Source organism: Haemaphysalis longicornis, unplaced genomic scaffold, assembly GCF_048455015.1.
Source record: "Haemaphysalis longicornis isolate Haplotype H1 unplaced genomic scaffold, Haemaphysalis longicornis Haplotype H1 scaffold_9, whole genome shotgun sequence".
In the NCBI taxonomy this organism is placed as follows: Eukaryota; Metazoa; Arthropoda; class Arachnida; order Ixodida; family Ixodidae; genus Haemaphysalis; species Haemaphysalis longicornis.
This window is the reverse complement of record NW_027526460.1, coordinates 59,054-79,464: the sequence shown is the minus strand read 5'-3', so window position 1 is coordinate 79,464 and position 20,411 is coordinate 59,054. Positions and strand designations below refer to the sequence as shown.

At 47.5% G+C, this 20,411-nt stretch overlaps 2 protein-coding genes across 2 annotated transcripts in view; both read left to right on the top strand.

Annotated features, from left to right (window-relative positions):
* Ras (Inosine-5'-monophosphate dehydrogenase ras) overlaps window positions 1-20,411 on the top strand; it is a 95,896-nt gene that overhangs the window by 62,280 nt on the left and 13,205 nt on the right. Inside the window, exon 9 of the mRNA XM_077683525.1 lies at window positions 7,008-7,103. Coding sequence (XP_077539651.1) covers window positions 7,008-7,103 — 96 coding nt within the window. The remainder of the gene's footprint in view (window positions 1-7,007; window positions 7,104-20,411) is intronic.
* On the top strand, window positions 7,111-20,411 carry LOC144152283 (uncharacterized). The gene is made up of 2 exons (XM_077683524.1): window positions 7,111-14,959; window positions 16,204-20,411. Exons 1-2 carry the CDS (start codon window positions 14,938-14,940, stop codon window positions 18,507-18,509), a joined length of 2,328 nt encoding a protein of 775 aa, XP_077539650.1. The 5' UTR covers window positions 7,111-14,937; the 3' UTR covers window positions 18,510-20,411.

Here is a 20,411-nt window from a genome sequence, read left to right as displayed (position 1 = left end):
TGTTGCTGCAATGCACGAGCTATCGGTTCCACACCTGGCCACCCCTTGCGTGATCATCAAGTGGACCGGGCCGCCACGTGCGGAATGGAGGTTGGCGAAGACACGCTGGGCAGCAAGCGGCGTTCTGCGCGCCGTGTGGCATCACTGCTCTTCGCGCATGCGCAGCACGGCTCTCCAGGAGCCACGCGAAACTGCTCAACCTCGGCCAGTGTAGCTCGCGCTATAAAAACTGGCACAATGTTGGCAACGCGGTGCACATTGGCGAGTGGCCACAGTTGCAGGCGAGCGCACCAGGCTGCTTGCATGGGCTGCGTGCCGTGTGCAGCGAGAGGAAGGTGGGAATGGCTTTGCAAGCACAGCGGACACATGGTACGCCGTCCAACTTTGCGCGCGTGGCTGGAGGATGCATGGCGGGAGTTTTGAACTGCTTAGTACAGTTGTCGCCTTGTGCACTGTCTCAAATCCTTGTTGCGCACCGTCGTGAAATCGGCTCAAAACATTAATTCCAAACGAAATTTGTTCTTTATATCCCGAAACGGGCAAATTGTACCTTGTTAAAATGAGGTTTTAAATCCATTGCTTTCTATAGTGACTTTCAAGAGAAATTGCAATTTTCTCGTTACATCCATTATTTCGTTATGGGCTGTCTCGTTATATAGTCGAACCCCGCAATAACGAAACTGTCGGGGACAACCAGAAAATTTGCTTTTGCGGGAATTTCGTTGCCGCGAGAATGAAACATAAACAACCGGAAAATTGGCCACAAGCCAAAAATTTATTTCCTAAAGTCTGTTATGTTACTTCATGAGCCTTACTTTGCAGCCAACGTCACAGTTCAGCTCTCACTGTACAAGTGGTTCATTGCTAGTTGTCGTGCGCACCCAAGAACAACAAGATCGTGTCAAACGCATCCAAAACATTCTGTGGGTTCACCTTCTCTGCACGTTTTTCGCCCTGGCCCTCGGCATCGAGTATGTCCGATCATGCAAGCGAAGCCCAGCTTCTTCAGTTTATGAGGTTGACCAGACAGAGTGGCACCTCGTTGCACCAATACTGTTTAGAAAACTAAGTCAGCACCGCTTTGTTGACACACAAAAAGGCCACGCCGTCACTGTTTTGTTTTGCGCACGTGCGCCATTGAGAACTGGTGGGATCCTTGCTTTTCAAAATGGTTGAGCTAGCTGCAGGTGCTTCCAAATTCGTCGGCGCTATCCTCCCTTGGGCCACTGACTTGGCCGATGATGGCTGCCTTATCTCGTAGCGATAAAAACCTCCTCTTTTGGGCCGGCGAAGGCATCTTACTGAGGAAATATGCCAATCGCCACACAAAAACAACAAGCGCACGCGCGCTGTTCAGCGGTAGTGAGCTAGTGTAGCCCAAGCCAAAGCCGCGACTTGAGTCACCATGTGTCGCCCCCTGGTGGTGCCGCTGCGAGGCTGCCTCCATGGCCATAGTTTCCATGGCCGCTGGCTGCGCGGTCTTTTGTAAACAAATATTGCGGTGGCCATGCAAGCGTGCTGTGGCTGAATTTTACGCACTTCGAGTCCAAAAAAAGTGCATTTGAGCACTTTTTGGACACAGTTAACCTCCAATGGGTAGATAAAATGCCGACCAAACTTGCACCGAATTTCACAACGCGGGATCAGTTTCCAAAAATCCAAAAACGTTTTGTGCCGCGAGATATAAAATACATCGGCATCTATGGACGTTTCGTTGCCGCGAGAATTTCGTGCCCACGGGATTTCGTTATCATGGGGTTTGACTGTAATGAGGTCTGCATATCCCTTACCTTGCGTCAACTCACTCAGACGACTATGCCATGCCCTGTATTTTTCTCCTATCGACTTGCGAAGTGGATACTGGCGGATTGAGATTGATGAATGGGACTGAGAGAAAACTGCCCTCATTGCCCCGGACAACTTGTTTGAGTACTTCTGTTTGGCCTTTGCTCTGCTCCGGCCACATTTGAACGAGTGATGGACAGCGTCCTCTCAGATGTCAAATGGCACTCTTGCCTCGTCTGTTTAGATGATGTCATCATCTTCTCGGCAATTTGACGAACACGTTGAACACCTCTGCACAGTGTTCGATGCGATATGAGCAGCTGGTCTTGTGTCTGTGTGCGTATTATCGACGCTTTGTGGCCAATTTTTCAAAAATTCCAGAGCCCTTGACTAGGTTGGCGAAGGGCGACATACCTTTTGTTTGGAAAGGGGAGCAGTGCATGGCTTTCGAAGAACCCAAGAGGCGCTTGCAAACCACCCCAATTGTTGGGCACCTTGACAAAGACCCCCACACGGAGCTGCACACAGATGCCAGCAACATTGGCCTTGGTTCTGTATTGGGGCAGTGGGGTTGATGGGGTCGAGCGGGTGATTGCCTGTCACAGGCAGAGACCAACCACTCAACGACAGAAAAGGAGTGCTGGGTTGTTATTTTGGCGGTCACAATGTTCAGGCCGTACTTGTGTGGTTGACTATTTTGCGTCATTAGTGACCACCACTGGTTGTGCTGGCTTGTAAGTCTTGGAGACCCTTCTGGCCGCCTTGCACGTGCGCGTTGGAGCCTCAAGCTTAAGGAGTTCAAAGTCACCATCGTGCGTAAATCTGGGAAGTGATGCTGCCTGTCTGTCCCGAGTTCCTTTTGAGCGGAATCCTCTTGGTTGGAAGACGACAGTGCCTTCCGTGGAGCCTTGGAAGCCACCAACCTTGCCCAAAAGCAGAGAGACCACTCCCGAGCTTCAGCCACTCATCGAGCACCTCGAAGGACCTCTTCAAACGCTCCCTTTCATTGTCATGCCTTCTGGTTGTGCCAAAGTGCCTCCACAACGACACTTATTATGATGCGCCCTCATTGGGGCGTCTAGGATTCGCTCGCACGGTAGACCCGCCGCGGTGGCTCAGTGGCTAAGGCGTTGCGCTGCTGAGCACGAAGTCGCGGGTTCGATTCCCGGCCGCGGCGGCCGCTTTTCTGATGGAGGCGAACAGCAAAAACGCCCGTACGAGATTTCGGCGCACGATAAAGATCCCCAGGTGGTCAAAATTAATCCGGAGCCCTCCACTACGGCGCGCCTCATCGCCTGCGTTGCGTCGGCGCGTTAAACCCCACAATCATCAAATCAATCGCTCGCACGGTAGCATGGGTTTGCCAGAAGTACTGTCGGGAAGAGTAGTCGCGACAGTCAAACACTGCATCACATGTCGCGATTGCCAGTACCAAAAACACCCCCTACTAGCCCAGCCAACTTCTTGCAGCCTACAGAGCCGCCAAACCTGCACTGTGAACCGATCAGCATGGGCCCATTTCCTTTGTCATCCAATGGAAGCAAGTGGATTGTGGTCGCAACCGATTACTTCGCATGATACTGCGAAGCAAAAGCACTACCATGAGGAACATCGGAAGAAATTGTGGAATTTTTTCTCCACAGCTGACTGCCACACAACTGCGCACCACCCCCAAACAACGGCCTGACCGAGTGACTGAACATGACCATTGCAGATATGATTCCTATGTATGTGAATCACAACCACAAGAACTTAGAAGAGGTACTACCTTGCGTTTATTTGCATACAACACGGCACCACAAGAAACGTGCTTCACACCTTTTTGCCAAGTGCATGGTCGGGAGGTCACGACAATGCTTGATGTCGTGCTTCTTCCCAGTGGAACTGAAGCGCTCGCTCCAAGCGCTGAAGCAGCTCGAGATCTTGCACGATGTCGAATCCTAAACAAACAAAAAATCCACACATGCCGATATAGCGGGCACCACAGGGAGGTGATCTACCAGTCTGGTGACTAAGTTTGTGTTTGGAGGCCTGTGCGCCTCCAAGGGATATCTGAAAAAAACTGGCAAAGCTGTAAATGACTCCCACAACAACTGCCTATGTGGCGTCACTTGAATTCACACATGGGGCTCTACAAAGAGTGAAACCAGAGATTCTACCAGCCGTTACCTGGGATTCGCAGGGGCTGCGTCCCGAATGCAGCAGTATCGACCACAGCCGGGCTAGAGCGTCGGACGCCGCCGTTCTAGCCTGGCCGTGCGTCGGCAGAAAGAAAACGGAGAGGAGTGTCTTTCGAAGGGTGAGGAGGAGGGTGGCACGCGCTTCTACTGCGTCATCCCCCTCACTCTTGTTCCATGTGTCGCCTCCAAAAAGCGCCCTCCCCTTCCTCAGCTGCTGAATCAAAACCAGCATCTGTCTTCCCATCTTAGTTGCTAAGATGACGAGCTCTCGCTCTGCTTCTCTTCGGACCCAGGTTCAGTCCCTGGTGGTGCCAGTAGTTTTTATATAGCCTGATTGGGAGTTTCTTGTGGCACATGCCACGACAAAACTGTTGGCTGCTAGAGGTAGAAAGCTTTGCTTTGAAACTTTTATGCCGTTACTTTGGCCCGTGCAAAGGGCTGTGTCAATTGAACAAGGTTACTTACCAAGTACTACCCGAAGGAACTGTTCGGTCTTGACGAAGAGTGCAGCCGGAAGTTGTTCATGTGGCTCGAATGAAGCCGTACTACTTGCTTTGTGTGGCTAATGCCAGTTCAGATTACAATCAATAAACTTCTGCCCGCCGAGACTGCATCGGGCTGATAGGACTGTCTGGGGACCTTGCACCTTTCGACATCGACTTTGCATTTTGGCGATTTTTAACTTTTATTTTCTTTTTTTTTTCTTTGGCCCTTTCTTGCACATAGAGCCGATGCTTTTCGAGGGAGGGGGATAATAGAGAGTTATAGCAGATCGGAAAAACGGTTCCGGTACGGTACACGGTAGCCGCTACGGGACCGTACCGGGAAGGCTCGTTTTTAGAGTTATAGCAGACCGTAACTACCGGCCATGCTACCGTGAATGGGAGCGACTTGTGTTGTACGTCGTTTGGCAATTTTTCGTGAGTCTGTGGCGCTTCCTGTGCTGAAATATTAGTTTTCAGTTCTCAAAAGCGCTATAGACAGTATTAGAAAAAAAAAAAAAAACATCCAACGCCCCTACTACAGTCCCCTATGGAGATTCGAACTGCAACTGCGTGAACATGGAGCGGCATTTTAACTCTACGCCATTTCAATAGATGGCGCCAGTAGGTCAAGCTCAGTACATACGGCTGGCTGTTTCTAGTTTTTCGTTGTATTGAGAGTCCCTCGAACTGATACCGCCTGTTCCTCACTCGCCGATTTGTAGACGGGCCCCATGTTGCTGTTAATACTAGTTAAGTAGCCGTATCGCCTTTATTTAACCTAAAAGAAGCTATCGGACATGCGTCGTTCGACGACACAAGCCACAGCAGTTGGGCCGGGACCGTGTTTCGCTTGCTGCTTGAGCTGTCAGAATCGCGTGGATTTCACTTGCTGCAACCTCATTTTTCTTAAACGATCTCGTATTTACAATCTGTTCGACTAGGCGTGAGCCAATCGTACGTATCCTAAACTCTTCCAAAGCGGCCGCCCGCTTCCGAACGACGGACACGGTATGTCTCGGTAGCGCGCGGCCAAGTCGCTCCGGTATACGGTAGGGTTCTGCGCATGCGCGGTGGCGTCCAGACGGTAGACGTTACCGTACCGGAACCGTTTTTCCGATCTGCTATAACTCTCTAATGCCGCACTAGAGATGGCAGTTACCTGCCGGGGCATGCTTTGACAATCGGTAAAGTTGCCATGGTCACTGATTGGTGCGAATGGCCCTTCAGTGCGAATGGGTTGTACTTCAATACCTAAATGGACACTGAAATGGACACCAACATGCTAGCTATGGTGATGTCAGTGCAAGCTATGTATTAGCTTATCTGCCATAAGTATGCCTAGAGCTTTTACGAGCGCCCAAACCACATCCAACACCTTCGCACCTGTATGGAATGAAAAACGTGCATAACCCAAGATTACGCACCGTAGTGGAAGCATAGCAGCACACAATGCCCTGAAACAAAAGACGCGGTTTTATGCATATGTTTTATTCAACCTAAAGACAATCAAGAACTAATTTTGAACAACACATCGTCAAGGCATGCGTTTTGAGGCTGAAGCACTAAATTAACAGGCGATTGACTGCCTCGTGCCCATCGTAATGGTAGCACTTGCTTCTTGTGATTTATGGGGGCACTTCACCTTGGTGAAAGCGGAGAAGGTTTTTAAAAAATTGCGCACACTCTACTCTACATGCCCAGTGCGGGGTGGAGTCGTCGCTAATGATAATTCCAACATAGTAAGCACAGTCCACCCGCAGGAACATGCTGTCTCATTTCATCGCGAAGCCAATGCCACACACACACACACACACAGCTTCGGTTGCTGGCCTGGGTGCAAAACTTTGTTTGGGCAGACAGCGCTATGTGAGGGAGCAAAAAGGCTTGTTCTATCAGACGCAAATTACTGTCCACGGGAGAGCGGAACCATGGAAGGCCGAAGGGCCACATGCCAAGTGATGTAAACAAGGAGATACGCAAGCCCCTAGTGTACGTGCAAATAATGCAAAGAAATGGCATATGTTGGCTCTTTGCGTACAGCTGTGTACACTACAACTCTCTATTCAAATTTATGGCTCAACAGATGGGCTTATGCAGTGCAGCCTTGGTATACCTAGTGTTGGAGGAAACAGGCATGTGGCTACGCTGAACCTGCAATAACCATCGCAACTGCCATTGGCACTGCGGCTTGGCAGCTTGAGAATGTCGGCACGGCCTTGAATTACACCTGTACATCTATAATTGTTTATCACTTCTGAAAGTTAACGTGCAAAGGAAGATTTTACGCTTTTCTTTGAGCTTATGTGCGTGCTTCTCATTGTGTTGTTCGTCACGTGACTCATGGTGCATCCGCTCAGTCGCCGTTTGTCATCTCTGCTGGTTGACTGATAGCTTCTTTTTTTTTTTTTTTTTCATTATTTACGAGATGACTTTGCAGGTGCTGCCCCAGAGGCTGGTGTATTCGGTTTTGTCTTCAGTGTCCCTTGAACCCTTAGAAGTGATGTTTTGTCTTCCTGTTCCCAGTACTGATTCTTTTTTGCCTTTTCTTGTTCTGCAGTCGTAACCTCTGCCCAGGCAAAGAATTTGATTGATGCTGGAGTTGATGGACTCCGTGTTGGCATGGGCTCTGGCTCTATTTGCATCACCCAGGAAGGTATGTTTGTGCTTCACACTCGCAGAAGAAAAGACAACCTTCGTCTGCGCACCTTGTGTGAGGGCTGTGCAGCCTTGTATAATGTGAAACTTTGTAAACATTTTGATTTATTGTTGGATCTGTATGTGCATGCATGTGATCTGGTCTGATCTTAGTTGCCAAAAAGAGTCTTAAGCTTTCTGAGCCGATCCAAGAAACGAAGGGGTGTGTGCACGGTAAATTCACTTTGCCAGCTTAAATGACCAAGGTTGACAAGCAGTGATGGGTGCATTGTAGAAACACACCGAGGACATCACGCTGCAGTGCTGTGCCAGTGTTTCAACAGCTCCTCTTCAGGTAGCCAGCCCTCCCCTCCGCATACTTTGCCTTGACGAAGGAGTACCACGCCCCCCTCCACAGCTGACCGCTCTATGACAGCCTCCAGGTGGACACGTTTTAAAGGAGCCATGAAGACAAAACACAAGTTTGTGTCATTCGAAAGATTTCGTGTTTTATAGTGCCCTCAGCGCTTGTCCGAATGCATACAGTGCTTTCTTCACTGAGAAATTAAGTTAAAATTTTGATTTTCCCGCTAAATCGTGCTTTTCATGGTCTGCAATGACATCACAGGGCCGTGTTTACCATTAGTGAATCTAGATGGCACCACCACACCGTGGCAAGCTGTTTTATGCCTTTGGTTTGTTTGTGGACGTATTTGTACCTGGCTTGTTTTTGTTGCGGTAGGCAGTAAAAGTTTCGTGAAACATGGTGCTCGCTCGACAAATACGGTCATGTAAGACAACTGACAACGTTGCTTGCGTCAATCGTCCAGTGTCGTCTGAAACAACCCCAAAGCCCCGCAGTCCTGTGCAGCTAAACCAAGCATAGTGTGCGCAGTGCCAACAGCAGTACGCATCGGTACTTCTATGTTTACTTGTGCTTTCGTAACTTCTACTTTTTGTCCCACCATTCTTAGGGCTTTAAAACAATGTGCTCTAAATTTATGTGCAAATAGCTCGTTTGCTTTTGCCGTCCTCCGCTAATCACAGAGCTGTCTGGTATGACATCATAGCTTCTGTTGCGGGAAATGAGCTAGTGGGTCACCTGGCCACTCCCTTTTTTCCTAATTAGGTATGTAGCTTATTTGAGTGAAGTTCACGTTAAAAAAAGTGATGTCAGTATGATTCTAACGAGGCAATCTTTTGGATAAACCAAACTTGTGTTTTCTCTTTATGGGTCCTTTAAACATGTTTTTACAAGTTTTCGCAAAGTCAGTTAGGAAAGGCGGCCCCCATGAATGGTTGTTTGCCATTGAGTGTATTTTGGCCTGAGAATGACCAGAGCCATCCTAGCGTAATAAACCAAGTTCTGGTACCATATGCAGCGTGACCTTTGTAGAGTTGGGCTTTTTTTGTTTCCCGGTTGCAAAAACCAGGTGCGCATTACAATTGAAGGTGTGTTACATTTGAGTAAATACGATGTTTTGTTTTGGAAGTGAGAGCATTTCAAAAAGGGCACTTCTGGGTGAAAGAAATTTGGGGGGATGTTAAGCCTAAAGCCTAGTTGGGCCTTCTATTGAAAGACCCATTCTCCACTGCCCTCTTAGTTCAGGTGTGGCGGTAACTGGTTTTTGATTGTGAGCGTGTTCTTAATAAGTAGGCTGTACTGATACTACCACGGCTAGGTCAGCTGGTATACCCCCCAGGTAACCGTTAATTGCGCCACTAGCGCCAATTTGTCCCCTGGTGCTTGGTAGGCCAAACTGTCAAATCAAAAAACAAGGAAAAAAATCACTGATGCTGCTATGGCAACGCTTTCGTTGATGCGCGAGAAAGAAACGCTGTGCCGCTTATCGTCTGCTGTGCACTGAACGAGCGCGACTGTCTTTGTGCCACAAGCGTGAACAAACACCGCTCGCTTGCATTTTGCTTTTCAGATTTTGTTGCTGCTGCACAGACTGTTTTCGACAGCTTTCAGTTGCTAATTTGCTTGGACTCTCAGCACGTGCACAAAACAGTTGTTTGGATATCTTTTTGAGTTGAATACGCGCGAGCCAGCACGCCCTGAAGCGTGACAATTTTGTTTGGGGCAGAAAGAATAGCAGGTGGGAAATGGGGTTTATTCACCGATTTTTATTAGCAATGTATTGCAAGCAAAGTTCAATACATGCCACAAAAGCAGCTGTGTATCTCGTTTAGTAGGTACAAAAGTCCGCCTTCTGTGTCGGTTACACAAACATAAGAGACATCTTCGTACAATTCATTGTATACAGAAAATTGCTCCAGAGGCCACCACGTTCATTTGCTGTACACAATACAATTCTACAGAAACGATGTTTCATAAAAACACGCGTTTCTGAATAACAAAATGATTGTGAAGTGAGATGACCAGCTCATTTCGCAACCATTAACAACCGCGCCATATTCTTATTCTCGTAAACTTGCTAGCCCAAAAAACCTTTTACAGCTAGCGTATTTTCTGCGTGATTTCGCCATGCGTCACACCTAGTAAATGGAAGAAATACCACCATGGATATCAATAAACAACACGTAAAAGTGACACAAATATTGAGAGTGCAAACAAGGTAAAAAAATGTGTCCTAGCACAGGTTGAAAAGCGGAGCGCAGCTCGGCTGTCGCGCAGGTAACTCGAACTTCTCGTAACACGGAATGCAAGCGGTCAGCTGCCACGTAAATAATTTTGGGGCTTTTGTGTTAATAAGCATTCAAAAGTGGTAATGTCACTACAGTAAAACCTCGTTACAAGATACCCTGTTACTAGGGTTGCCACCCGCCCGGTTTTTTAAACAGCGGGCCGGTTGCCGGTCCATATCTAAAACCGGCCGTCATTGCCGTGATTATGTCCGTTTTGCCGTTTTATAAGCGTCAATTCAACAACTAAGACGATGAATATGTGTCTACAAGCTGGGCAAAGACACGCGAGCAGAGAAAATACGCGGGCGAGCGCGCTGCCTGAGATGGAGGAACAAAACAAAACCTAAGGGAGGAACAAAACAATGAAATGCTACCGCCGCGGTCAGCAATTGCGGTTACTTTTCAGTGAAATCACTTTCAGTACAAACGTTATGTTGATTTCTCTCTAAGAAAACACTACAGTAAATGGCACTGCATGTCAAAAACATGGCGGATTTTTTTCAACCCAAATTAAACATTCTTTATACCCCACCGAAGGGCCGTTTTTTTTTTTGGGGGGGGGAAAGGTGGCAATCCTAGCTGTTACAAGAGACACTTGGTTATAGATGGTATTCACTAAAAAGTTTGGCTGTTAATTTATCCGCTCGGCAACACTGAAATGGCCACGAACATGGCGAAGCCATGGACATAGCACAGTTTGTGCCAGTGCGCCCGCACGCCGCAGAAAAAAAAAAACACCGTCGTGCGTCGTCTGCTCCGTTTCAAGCTGATTCTGAACATTGGTGTCAACAGAGATATTATTAATAGCACTCACATTGGAATCGGGGCATTACTTTGCATTCGGAGGGTTAGAGTTTCAACGTCCAACACATATCATGTGCTTAGCACGGACAAGTACCGCCATCCCACGGAGCCCGGCGTAACCAGTGACGGCGGCGCACTCACATGGCTGCCTGAATGCGTGCCTCGCCAGTGAATACAACGTATGAGAGACATTTGAATCAAAGCAGTTTGGTTGGTTTTCCCATGTTCACCATGTTAGCAAAATTGCATACAAGAGACCTCGCTTGCAAGAGACACGTTTCCAGGGTCCCTTGAGTGTCTCTTGTAACCAGGTTTTACTGTACAGTCGAACCCCGCTACAACGAACGCCGCTTCAACGAAATTTCCGCTTCAACGAAATATTTCCAATTCCCCGTCAGCTAGCCATAGAAGTCAATGCAACAAAGTCCTCGCCACAACGAACCATTTGTCAGGCTTGCTTTCACTTCAACGAAATTATCGATGATTTGGGCTGGGTTTGAACAATTATTTTGCAATAACATAAGCATAGCGCCAGCTATCTGTAACTTTTTATACATTCAGGACGCTTAGTTTCATCGAAAATGCGCGTTGCGACCACACCGCCACCCAAAACAAAACAAAAAATAACTCATAGGCGCACGGCATTGCTTGATGGTGATAACGATGTGGCTGGCCGTCTTTACACGAGGCGCAGGCGCAGGCCCGCTTCGCCAAGGCGGAGCCCCAGAGCTACAGCCAATCCGTATCCAGTTGAAATTGCATGAATGTGCTCCGCTGCTGGCGCAGTGCCGTCATGTATGCTGTGAGCAGCTGTCCTTGCCGTTTTCCTTCTACCATTCTTCATAGCCAAGAGCGAAAATCATGTTTGTGCGTTTGGTCTTGAAGCCTAGTCATCCTATCTTAGTCGCGAGCGCGCGGTCATGTTAAATGCAAGCGCGCGCGTCTTGCCTGCCAAGGTCAGTAGCTGCCGTGCCCTGTCAGAGGACAAGATAACGGCACTGCTCCTGCCACAAGCGAGAGGGGGGCTTCCCACGGCCTAGCAGCTATCTGCAAGTAATCAGCTCGGTGGGCACGCCTTGTTGTACAGCGATACGTTTTGCGCCTGCATATTTTCACCCCCCTCCGTAACGCGTTCTTTGGGTGGTGAAAAAACAGATAACCATCGGTATGTTTGTTATCCGAATAAACATGAGTTATTGCGCGTCACTCCTTTTTCTAAACATTGTATTATGCTGCCAATGTTGCGGAAACGCACGGGGCTATTTTTCTGGCCTTTCCGTGGTGTGTAGGGGCAGATTTCGCCTCAACGAATTTTCGCTTCAACGAAATTTTTCGCACGTCCCGTCAATTTCGTTGTAGCGGGATTCGACTGTATAAGAAACTGATTGTCGGAATGCTCTAAAGCCAAACCAGTTCGTCGAAGAAGCATTTAAGCACATAAGGCGAGCACATTTTCCAAGCTTTTCTCTGGTGGAAAGAAAATGAGAAGCAACCACTCACCAAACCGATACCGAAGCGAAATATCTGTCTGTGTGTCTGCTGGCATCAATAGGCTCATGAGAAACTGTCAAGTAGCTTCACATGCTTACAACATTACTGACAAATGCGTTGAACCAAACAAAAAGAAATTCACTGTAAAGCAAGAGCAGAAGATTTTTGGTTCGCCTTGCAGCTTTTTTGATCAAGATAGCACTTGCTTCTTTATAACTCTGACTGAATAAAAAGTGTGCTGACCTGCTGCCCGCTGGGAAGCGTAAAAATTTTGCTGTGCTATTCCTTCCCGAGTTGTCGCACCGCACGCATCGAAGCAGTCCTTGTGTCGTTTTCTCAGTTTTTCTGACATTTTGAGCCCATTCGCACTCGCAGACACCAAAATTTTCACCTTCAGAGCATACTGTCACGTGACCAAAGACGACGCAGTTGTCTTCAAGGAAAACAAGTTTATTCGAGCGAACTTGTGCTCCCCCAACAACTCAAAGTACACAGGCGGCGAAGCAGCAGTCAACAATTTGACATGCGTCGGCGAGCGTCGGAGAGTGGAATGGAATGGAAAGCCGCGGCGTCTGCTCTGCAGGCTTTTTATCTTTAGGTGCGACTGTTTCTCGAACCGTCGATTTACATCCAGAACAAAGATTATTCTAGGCTGTTCACGATAGTTCGGAACGCATGGTTCTCGAACCGTCGATTCGCATCGAGAACATTGTAGATCCAAGAAGATTATTCCGGGCTGTTCACGTTAGACCGGAATGCTCTCCCTATCAGAACAGATAACACGTGCGGCACAGAAAGAAAGAATGGAACACGCGCTTCCCTTGGCACACAGATAGCACAGACCGGTGCAGCCGGGCGGTGAAAGCAAAACGCAAATAAACAAACCCAATGCATGGTCCGCTGCAATACTAGAAAACTTCTACACGTGCACACAGTGAAAGTGGCAAGAGCAGACGGACAGGATGGCAGCAAAAGAGATAAGAGCAAAAGCGCCGCCTGTCGGCGCAACGAATGAAGCGATTAAATAAATAGGGTGCCGAAAAAAGGAGACAGCCAAGAACACCTTTTATTTTAAACATAATGGAATCACTTTACTTTATTGCTGCATATTTTGAAAAGATAAAGCCACATATGCAAAAGTTGCTGAATCTTCGCTTGGCTACCAGCGTCATGGCGGCACTTTATTTTGTGATACCGAAACTAGCCGAAGTGTCTGGCCCCTGATATACTGTTACATAATGAACCAGTCCACCTCGCCACTGTGCCCACAGTGTGATGTGCGTGAAGATCTGAAACACGTAATCTGTGACTGTGCGTGATTTAGTATGCAGAGAGTATGTCTCGCAGTGTCTCTGGGCTGGCCGCTCCCCGTAGCACTGGAACTGAGGGACGTATTGGGTCCCTGGGATTTTTCTGAACGCCCCTGTAGTGCTACAAGAGCTTTGTTGGCCTATCTAAAAGCCACAAGCCTTGACCAAACTTTGTAAATTGTCAAAATCATGTGTGTTCCTCTTCTTCATTATAATTATCATTGTCACTGCATTCATCTGGCGTAGCAAGCCAGGCGGCTTAGCTCGGCTGACATCGCCAGACTCGTTATCTCTCTCTCTCTCTCTCTCTCTCTCTCCACATACACACACACGTACGCACGCATACACGCACTCACGCGCATTAAGATGCCAGAGTTGCTGCCTAGATGTGCAAACCATTATCTGTTGTGCGTTAAATGTCTAGTTAACCTAAAGTAACGATGTATGCTACAAATTGCACAGGTGGCTCTGTTTACGCCTTTACTCATGGTGTTTAATGTCTCAGAAACAATCCTTTTTTTGTGTGTGTGTAGTGTGGTTGCTTCAGAGTTTCCGTTTGGCGTCTCTTTAACTCTTTCACGACGGCGCCATAGGCAATCGGAAGCCGGTGTCTGATGATTTTAAATCTCCTGCAAAATCTGAAACCCGCGCTGTACAGACAACTATCGCCATCTGGTGTGTTCATTGGCAACTTCTCTTTCAATTTCGGTTTCGTTTTTTTATGTGTCTCGTGTGGTGGCGGCGTAGCAAGAGAAATTTGAACCGAAGGGGGAGGGGAGGAGGAGGAAAAATGGCGTCGGGTTCGCGCCGCGCTCCGCACAGTCGGACTGCTGTAGCAAGCACTTCGGCAGCTCCTGCTGTCCATTTTTATGATTCCAGCAGCAGTGAGGGGTCAAGCAATGATGTGGGATCTTCAGATTTCAGTTAGGACGACGAAGCTCCGGTTCAGGTGCCTCGCACTTCAACAAGCGCTGGCAGGTAATTTCGTTGTGACTCTGCGCTCCCAGGTGGTCAAAATTAATCCGGAGCCCTCCACTACGGCGCGCCTCATCGCCTGCGTTGCGTCGGCGCGTTAAACCCCCAATCAATCAATCAATCAAATCAGTGACTCTGCGCTGTATTTATAAACAAAACCTGGTTCTTATCTGGCGACTGCGGTTTTGATTTTGTGTTTAGGGTCTCGACAACGTACGGCCAGGATATTTTGCGAAATGCACCGCGCCATATCGCGCTATCACCTTCAAGATAACCTGGCGCTCGTGTCAGATTAGCGCAGTGATGGAACTGCTGCTCCAATTGCGCCAAACTGCTCCATGACGGAAATTCTGCTCCACGCTGCTCCAAATGGTCGTTTTATGGAATTTTTGCGCCAAGCGTGCGCCGAAGTGGCATTTCGGAAGCATGTTGTAGCACTTTTAACTCTCTGGTGCAAAACCGAAACTGAAAATAAAATGTGTCAAGCCTGCCTGTAAGCGTGTCTGCGCACTGCGCACAGGTCTGCGCATCTGTGCATGCCTCCTTTGTCCGCGATCGCCCACAGCTTTCTTCATGGCTTTGTGGCCACTCCGGGGCACTTGAATTCGCGCCTGTGGCAGGATGGCGCTTTCAAAGATGCGAGGTAAGGCTTTCGACTCGTCTTCATCGTTCTCACTTTTTTTGCGTCTTTTGCTCTGTTCTCTAATGCTCGCGTGACAGTGCATTTTGTCGCAGTGAACCAGCACACAAAGCACAAGCGACTGGTAGAAATGAATGCGCAATTTAAATTCATAATCGTCCGTTCGGACATTTTTCTGTAAACTGGTGTCTGCATCATGGACGTGACGCGGCGCTCACCGCGAAGCTACGTCCTTGCCTTTTCTGTTTGTGGGGCGCTCACATGTCGACATGCTTTTGTGAATGGGCGTATGGGAGTTTGATTCGCGTTGTGGTGAACTTCAGACGGTTCAGGGGGGGGGGGGGGGGGGGTGATATCAGATTAAAAGAATGCGGGTTCAACGGCTCACCAGCATGTTATCCAAACGTCTCGCACATTCTACTAAATAGTATAGCGTAAACGTAACATAACGAGGCGTTATCCATTTGCGATTGCGGGCGCGTAAACGTCAGCAGTTAGCAGAGTTTTAGCATGGCGTTTTCGCGGTGGCCCGCTAACTCTAAGGGTGCACCAAAGTGGTGCTTTCCACTAAGCAGTTTTAGCATATCGTTACCGTGTTTGCATTACCGTTTACCGTGTTACCGGAAGCGCTGGCGACGGTGAAGCCTGTGCCGGTAAGTTACCGTTCACGGTAACTCTCACGCTGCGCAGTCTACTCCTGTAAACACGCTCAATGGTAACGTAAACACGGTTTCGATATGCTAAAACTGCCTAACTAAAGCTCTCTAACGGCAAATGCGTCAGTTGTGCTAGCGGGAACGGCGGCAACAGCCTGTACTCAGTGTTTTTGTTTGCAAAAAAGCGACCGTGTGTTTAGTTTGCTGTTGTGAGTAAACATCGGAATGAGTGTTTATACTATTCTGCAATTTTTGTAGCTGTTTTTGGTGGCAGTGTGGTGTCTTGGCAGGTTTTAAAACTGGGAAACATGCCAGTGCACAATTGCAGTTGTTAGGTTTCCCAGAAATTTCCACTTAATAGTTCCATCTACAGTATGACAAAGAAGTTGTAGGGCCGCAAAAATGCTGAATGTCTTGATTACCACGCTGTTTTTAAATGGCCAAGGTGGTTTATCTACGAGTTCTGGCAACTTTTTTGGACTGAAATGATAGCGCTTCTGTTTGCAAACTCACATAAATAGTCAGAGTTGAGCCAAATGTACAGAGCAGTGAGCTTTTGTGTGTACTGATGTGCTGCACATTCTTTTTCAGGGCGGAAAAGCAAGTTCAACACAGAAGTGCTAAATGAGACAGATGCCAATGGTGACTTAATTTCCGTGTGGTGCAGACCCGGCCCAAAAGAAGACGAAGCGACGTGCATTTTTTGCAGCAAAGTCATTCATTGTTCTCATCATGGCGTTAGTGCTGTCAAGCGACATGCAAACAACAAGCAACATGTTGAAGCTTGCAAGCAACACAGAGATGAACTTGAGGCACTGAAGAAGCCGGCTACGACGCAATCTCTTTTGGAGTACTGTCTTCCTGCAGGGTTGGGAATCTCAGAAGCCGATCGAGCCACGTTGGCAGAAACATACTTTGTTCTTGCAGTAGCCATTGCTGGAATACCATATTCATGGGGAGACACAGCGACATCAATTTTTCCACTGATGTTTCCAGACTCTAAAGCCGCAAAAGAATTTCAATGTGGGAGAAAAAAGGTGTCCTACGTTGTGTCCGATGGCCTTGGCCCGTATTTCAAGAAAGCAGTCGTCGATGAATTTAACAAGGAAAGCGTGCATTATACCATTGAAATCGACGAAACGCCGCTTCCAGAACAACGGTGCCAGCAGCTAGACGTCATTGTCAGGTACTTTTCCGAAGTTTGCCAGCAGGTTGTGGCAGAGCACTTGCGTTCTTTTCACTTGGGGTCTGCAACCTCAGATGTTTTGCTTGCGCGAGTGAAAGAAGCTGTCCAGGACCTGCCTCAAAGGAACATGCTCTGCTTCTACAGTGACGGCCCAAACGTCATGAAAAGTTTAAAAAAGAAGCTCATGCATGATGTAAACCCAACGCTGCTCAACATTGGAGAGTGCAGTTTGCACAAAATTCATAACACTTTTGCAAAAGGAATTGAAGCTTTTGGCAACAATGTGGAGTCAACTTTGATGGACGCTTATCACTTTTTCAAAAACTCTGCGGTGCAAAGCGCAGTTTTGAAAGAAAACCAGAGATGCCTTGGTCTGCCTGAATCTGTCTTTCTCCGGCATGTAAGCTCACGGTGGTTGAGTCTGGGTCCTGCCCTGGACCGTTTCATCGAACAGTATCCTGCACTGAAGTCGATGGTCTTAGATGTGCAGCAAGGACCTCGTGCTGCTGGTACAGTCTATAAGCGCCTTCGTGAAAACCTCAGCAAGAAAGACCTTCTTGCCACGGCACTGTTTTTGCGAAACGTGGCGGACTTGTTTGTTGGCTTTTTGGAATTGTTCCAGCGTTCTGAGCCGCTTGTTCATGTTTTGTACGAAGAAATGGTGAAGCTCTCCAAGAAAGTTCTTGGTCGGTTTGTGCGCACTGAAGCCTACCGGGACCTCACTGGGGAAGAGCTAAAATCCGTTGATGTTGAATGTTCAAGCAACTGGAAGCAAGTCGTCGAGATTGGGGGTGACACAGAAAAAGTCATCGCAGAGTGGTCAGCTGAAGAGAAAAAACTGTTCAGACTTGGAGCAAGGAGCTTTTACATAAAGTGTGCAACCTACCTGCTATCAACCCTGCCACTCGACAACATTGTCTTGAGGGATCTCAGGTGCCTCCGACCAGACATCATTCATGAAGAAAGTTCTGTTGTAGCGTTCCGAAATTTGGCGCAACACGTTCCTCAGGTGATACCACCTCAAGCGATGTCAGGTTTAATGGATGAGTTGGCGCTCGTTTCTACGGAGAAGCTTGAGCATGACCCTGGTGAACGCATTGATGTTGCCTGGCAACCCATCTTTGTTATGCGGGGAAAAAACAGTGGTCCAAGGTACCCTTTGCTAGGGAAGCTCGTGAAGTCTTTGTTGTGCCTTTCGCACGGAAATGCTGATGTTGAAAGGGGATTTAGTGAAAATCGCCGGCTGCTGCTAGAGAGGAGCAACCTTTCAATTGAGAGCATAAATGGTCTTCGTGCTATTCAGTCATTTTCCAAAAGGTACAACCGGGACGTAGCCACAATTCCGATCAAAGCGGACATGATGAAGGCGGTCAAGCAGTCGCATAAGCGCTACATAGAGCGAATTGCCAGAGAAGACGAGCACGCAGCTAAGAGAAGCAAACTTGGCAGCAACTGCAGTTCGACAAAGCCGCAGCAAAAGCAAGACCCAAACACAGAAATTAATTTGGCTAAAAAAATGCTGACCAATGCTGAAGCCCTCATTGCAAAAGGCATGAAGTCACAAGCTTTCGCTGACATTGCTAGTGGCCAAGCGTTACTCAAAGAAGGGCAAGCAAGGCTTGCAGATGCTCTCCACAAGCTTGAAGCTTCAAAAAAAAAGTACACGTGGCAAGGCGTTGTAGTTTTCAGTGCAAAATATTGTGAATCGTGAGTGATCACTTCGACCACATACCGACTGTACGCGGTGGCATGTACTGTCCAAAGGAATTGACAGCTTTGAACCCGTCACTCATTTTCAATACCATGTGTTTTCACTAGTTTTAAGAATCTTTACAGTAGCGCAATTTTGTCTTTTTGTAGGTGACGCTAGACTACAGTAATCTTGCTCTGTCTAGAGTTTCCCATCAGGTTTTTATTTAGCTTGCTGAAGTTCTTTATTGTCTGGGTAAATGCTCAGCTTAAAGCCTAGATGGTTTTTGCATTTTATGTAAACTTTCCATATAAGCAGTTTTTGTGTGTGTGTGTGTACTAGTCTTGTTATGATTGTAGAGTTAGTCTTATATACCTTTGCTAATAAATATTGGAATCTTTAACGGTTTGTTTGTGAATGCTTTCACTCTTTTAACTGTATAGAAGCATATTTTGGCATCTGCTCCAAAGTTGCTTATGGCTGCTCCAAACTGGAATTTTGCCTGCTCCAACAGGTGCTCCAAGAGCTAAAATGCCAGTTCCATCACTGTTAGCGCTGCTGAGTTCAGATGCGACGCTTGTTGAGAGCGCTAGATTTTTTTTTCTTGTTTTTTTTTACCACCGAACTAATAGGATTTTGTGCGAGGACACAAAAGAGTATACCGTAATTACCCGATTCTAATGCGCACCCCATTTTCCTGACAAAAAAAACGAAAAAACTTGCACCTCCGATTGTAACGTGCACGGAACTGTGTGAGCAAGAAAAACGAATGCGAAAGAAACGGGTGATTTATTTCCCGAAGTAATCTCACTCATCTCGCTCCTCGTCGCTCTCCGCTGACCACAACATCTCGTCCTCGGTGCCGTCAAGCACGTTCGCGATGCCACACTTCTGAAGTAACTTTCAACCATGGTCGATGGGATCGTGGCCCACGCCTCACACGCCCGTCCCGCGAGCTTCTCCAAAGGCGAACGCTTCAGCCGACCGCTCGTTTTGAACGCGTGAGAGCCGCTGCTGCCATTGCTGTTATCAAGCGCGCAAGTGGAACGATTTGACAATTTGTGTGAACGGCGATAGAAAAGCCTAGGCGCCTATGCTTCCTGCGTGCGAAAAATCGTTGCTAAAAGCTTTAGCGCCATCTTGACTTGGCGATGGGTGGGGCGAAATTTTTGCTGTTTCGGTTTCGGTTTCGTATCCGATTCTAACGCGCATGTGATTTTTCGACCCATTTTTCCGGGGGAAAAAAGTGCGCGTTAGAATCGGGTAAGTACGGTTCTTGGATGCGCATTTTACAGAGACTCACTCACCCTTGAGTGCCCTCGCGGCGTGGCACAGCTGTAAGTTGCGCTAGGTTGACGGGCCCTCAAAAATCCAAAACTTGGTGTACACTGTTGATTTATATATTGAATCATAGCCAAAGAACGCAGGAACAATTTGTATATTTTAAAATACCTGAAATAATTTTTTGTCTCGGTAAAAGTGCCGATTTGTGTTTTTCATAGACTTTTCTTGGGGGCTTTTTTCTGATTACTTGACAAATAAACTGTAAGTAATTGTACCTTTATCAAAACTGCTGCTTTGTGTTTGGAAGAGCAATCTATAAGCTACAATTTCATGCATAGCAAGCTACGTGTGTCCAGTAGCTCAAGAGAAAAAAAACGTTTTGTGGAAGCCCTTAAAATCGGCCGTTTTTCCGCCGTAACGAAAGAGTTAAGCAGTGCAAATCTACCCTACTAATCCTGAAGTCCTTCTTTGTGAGTGCTTTTCATTCCAAATTTCGGTGTGGGGCTGGCCGCCTTAATTATTAAAATTTGGGGTTTGCTTTGAGTTGCGAATCGATTTTAGCTTTACGATGAGCTACATATTACAGCCACCTAAGTAAGTCTCATGTTTACTGTGCCTGTTTGAAACCACTGTTGTTGT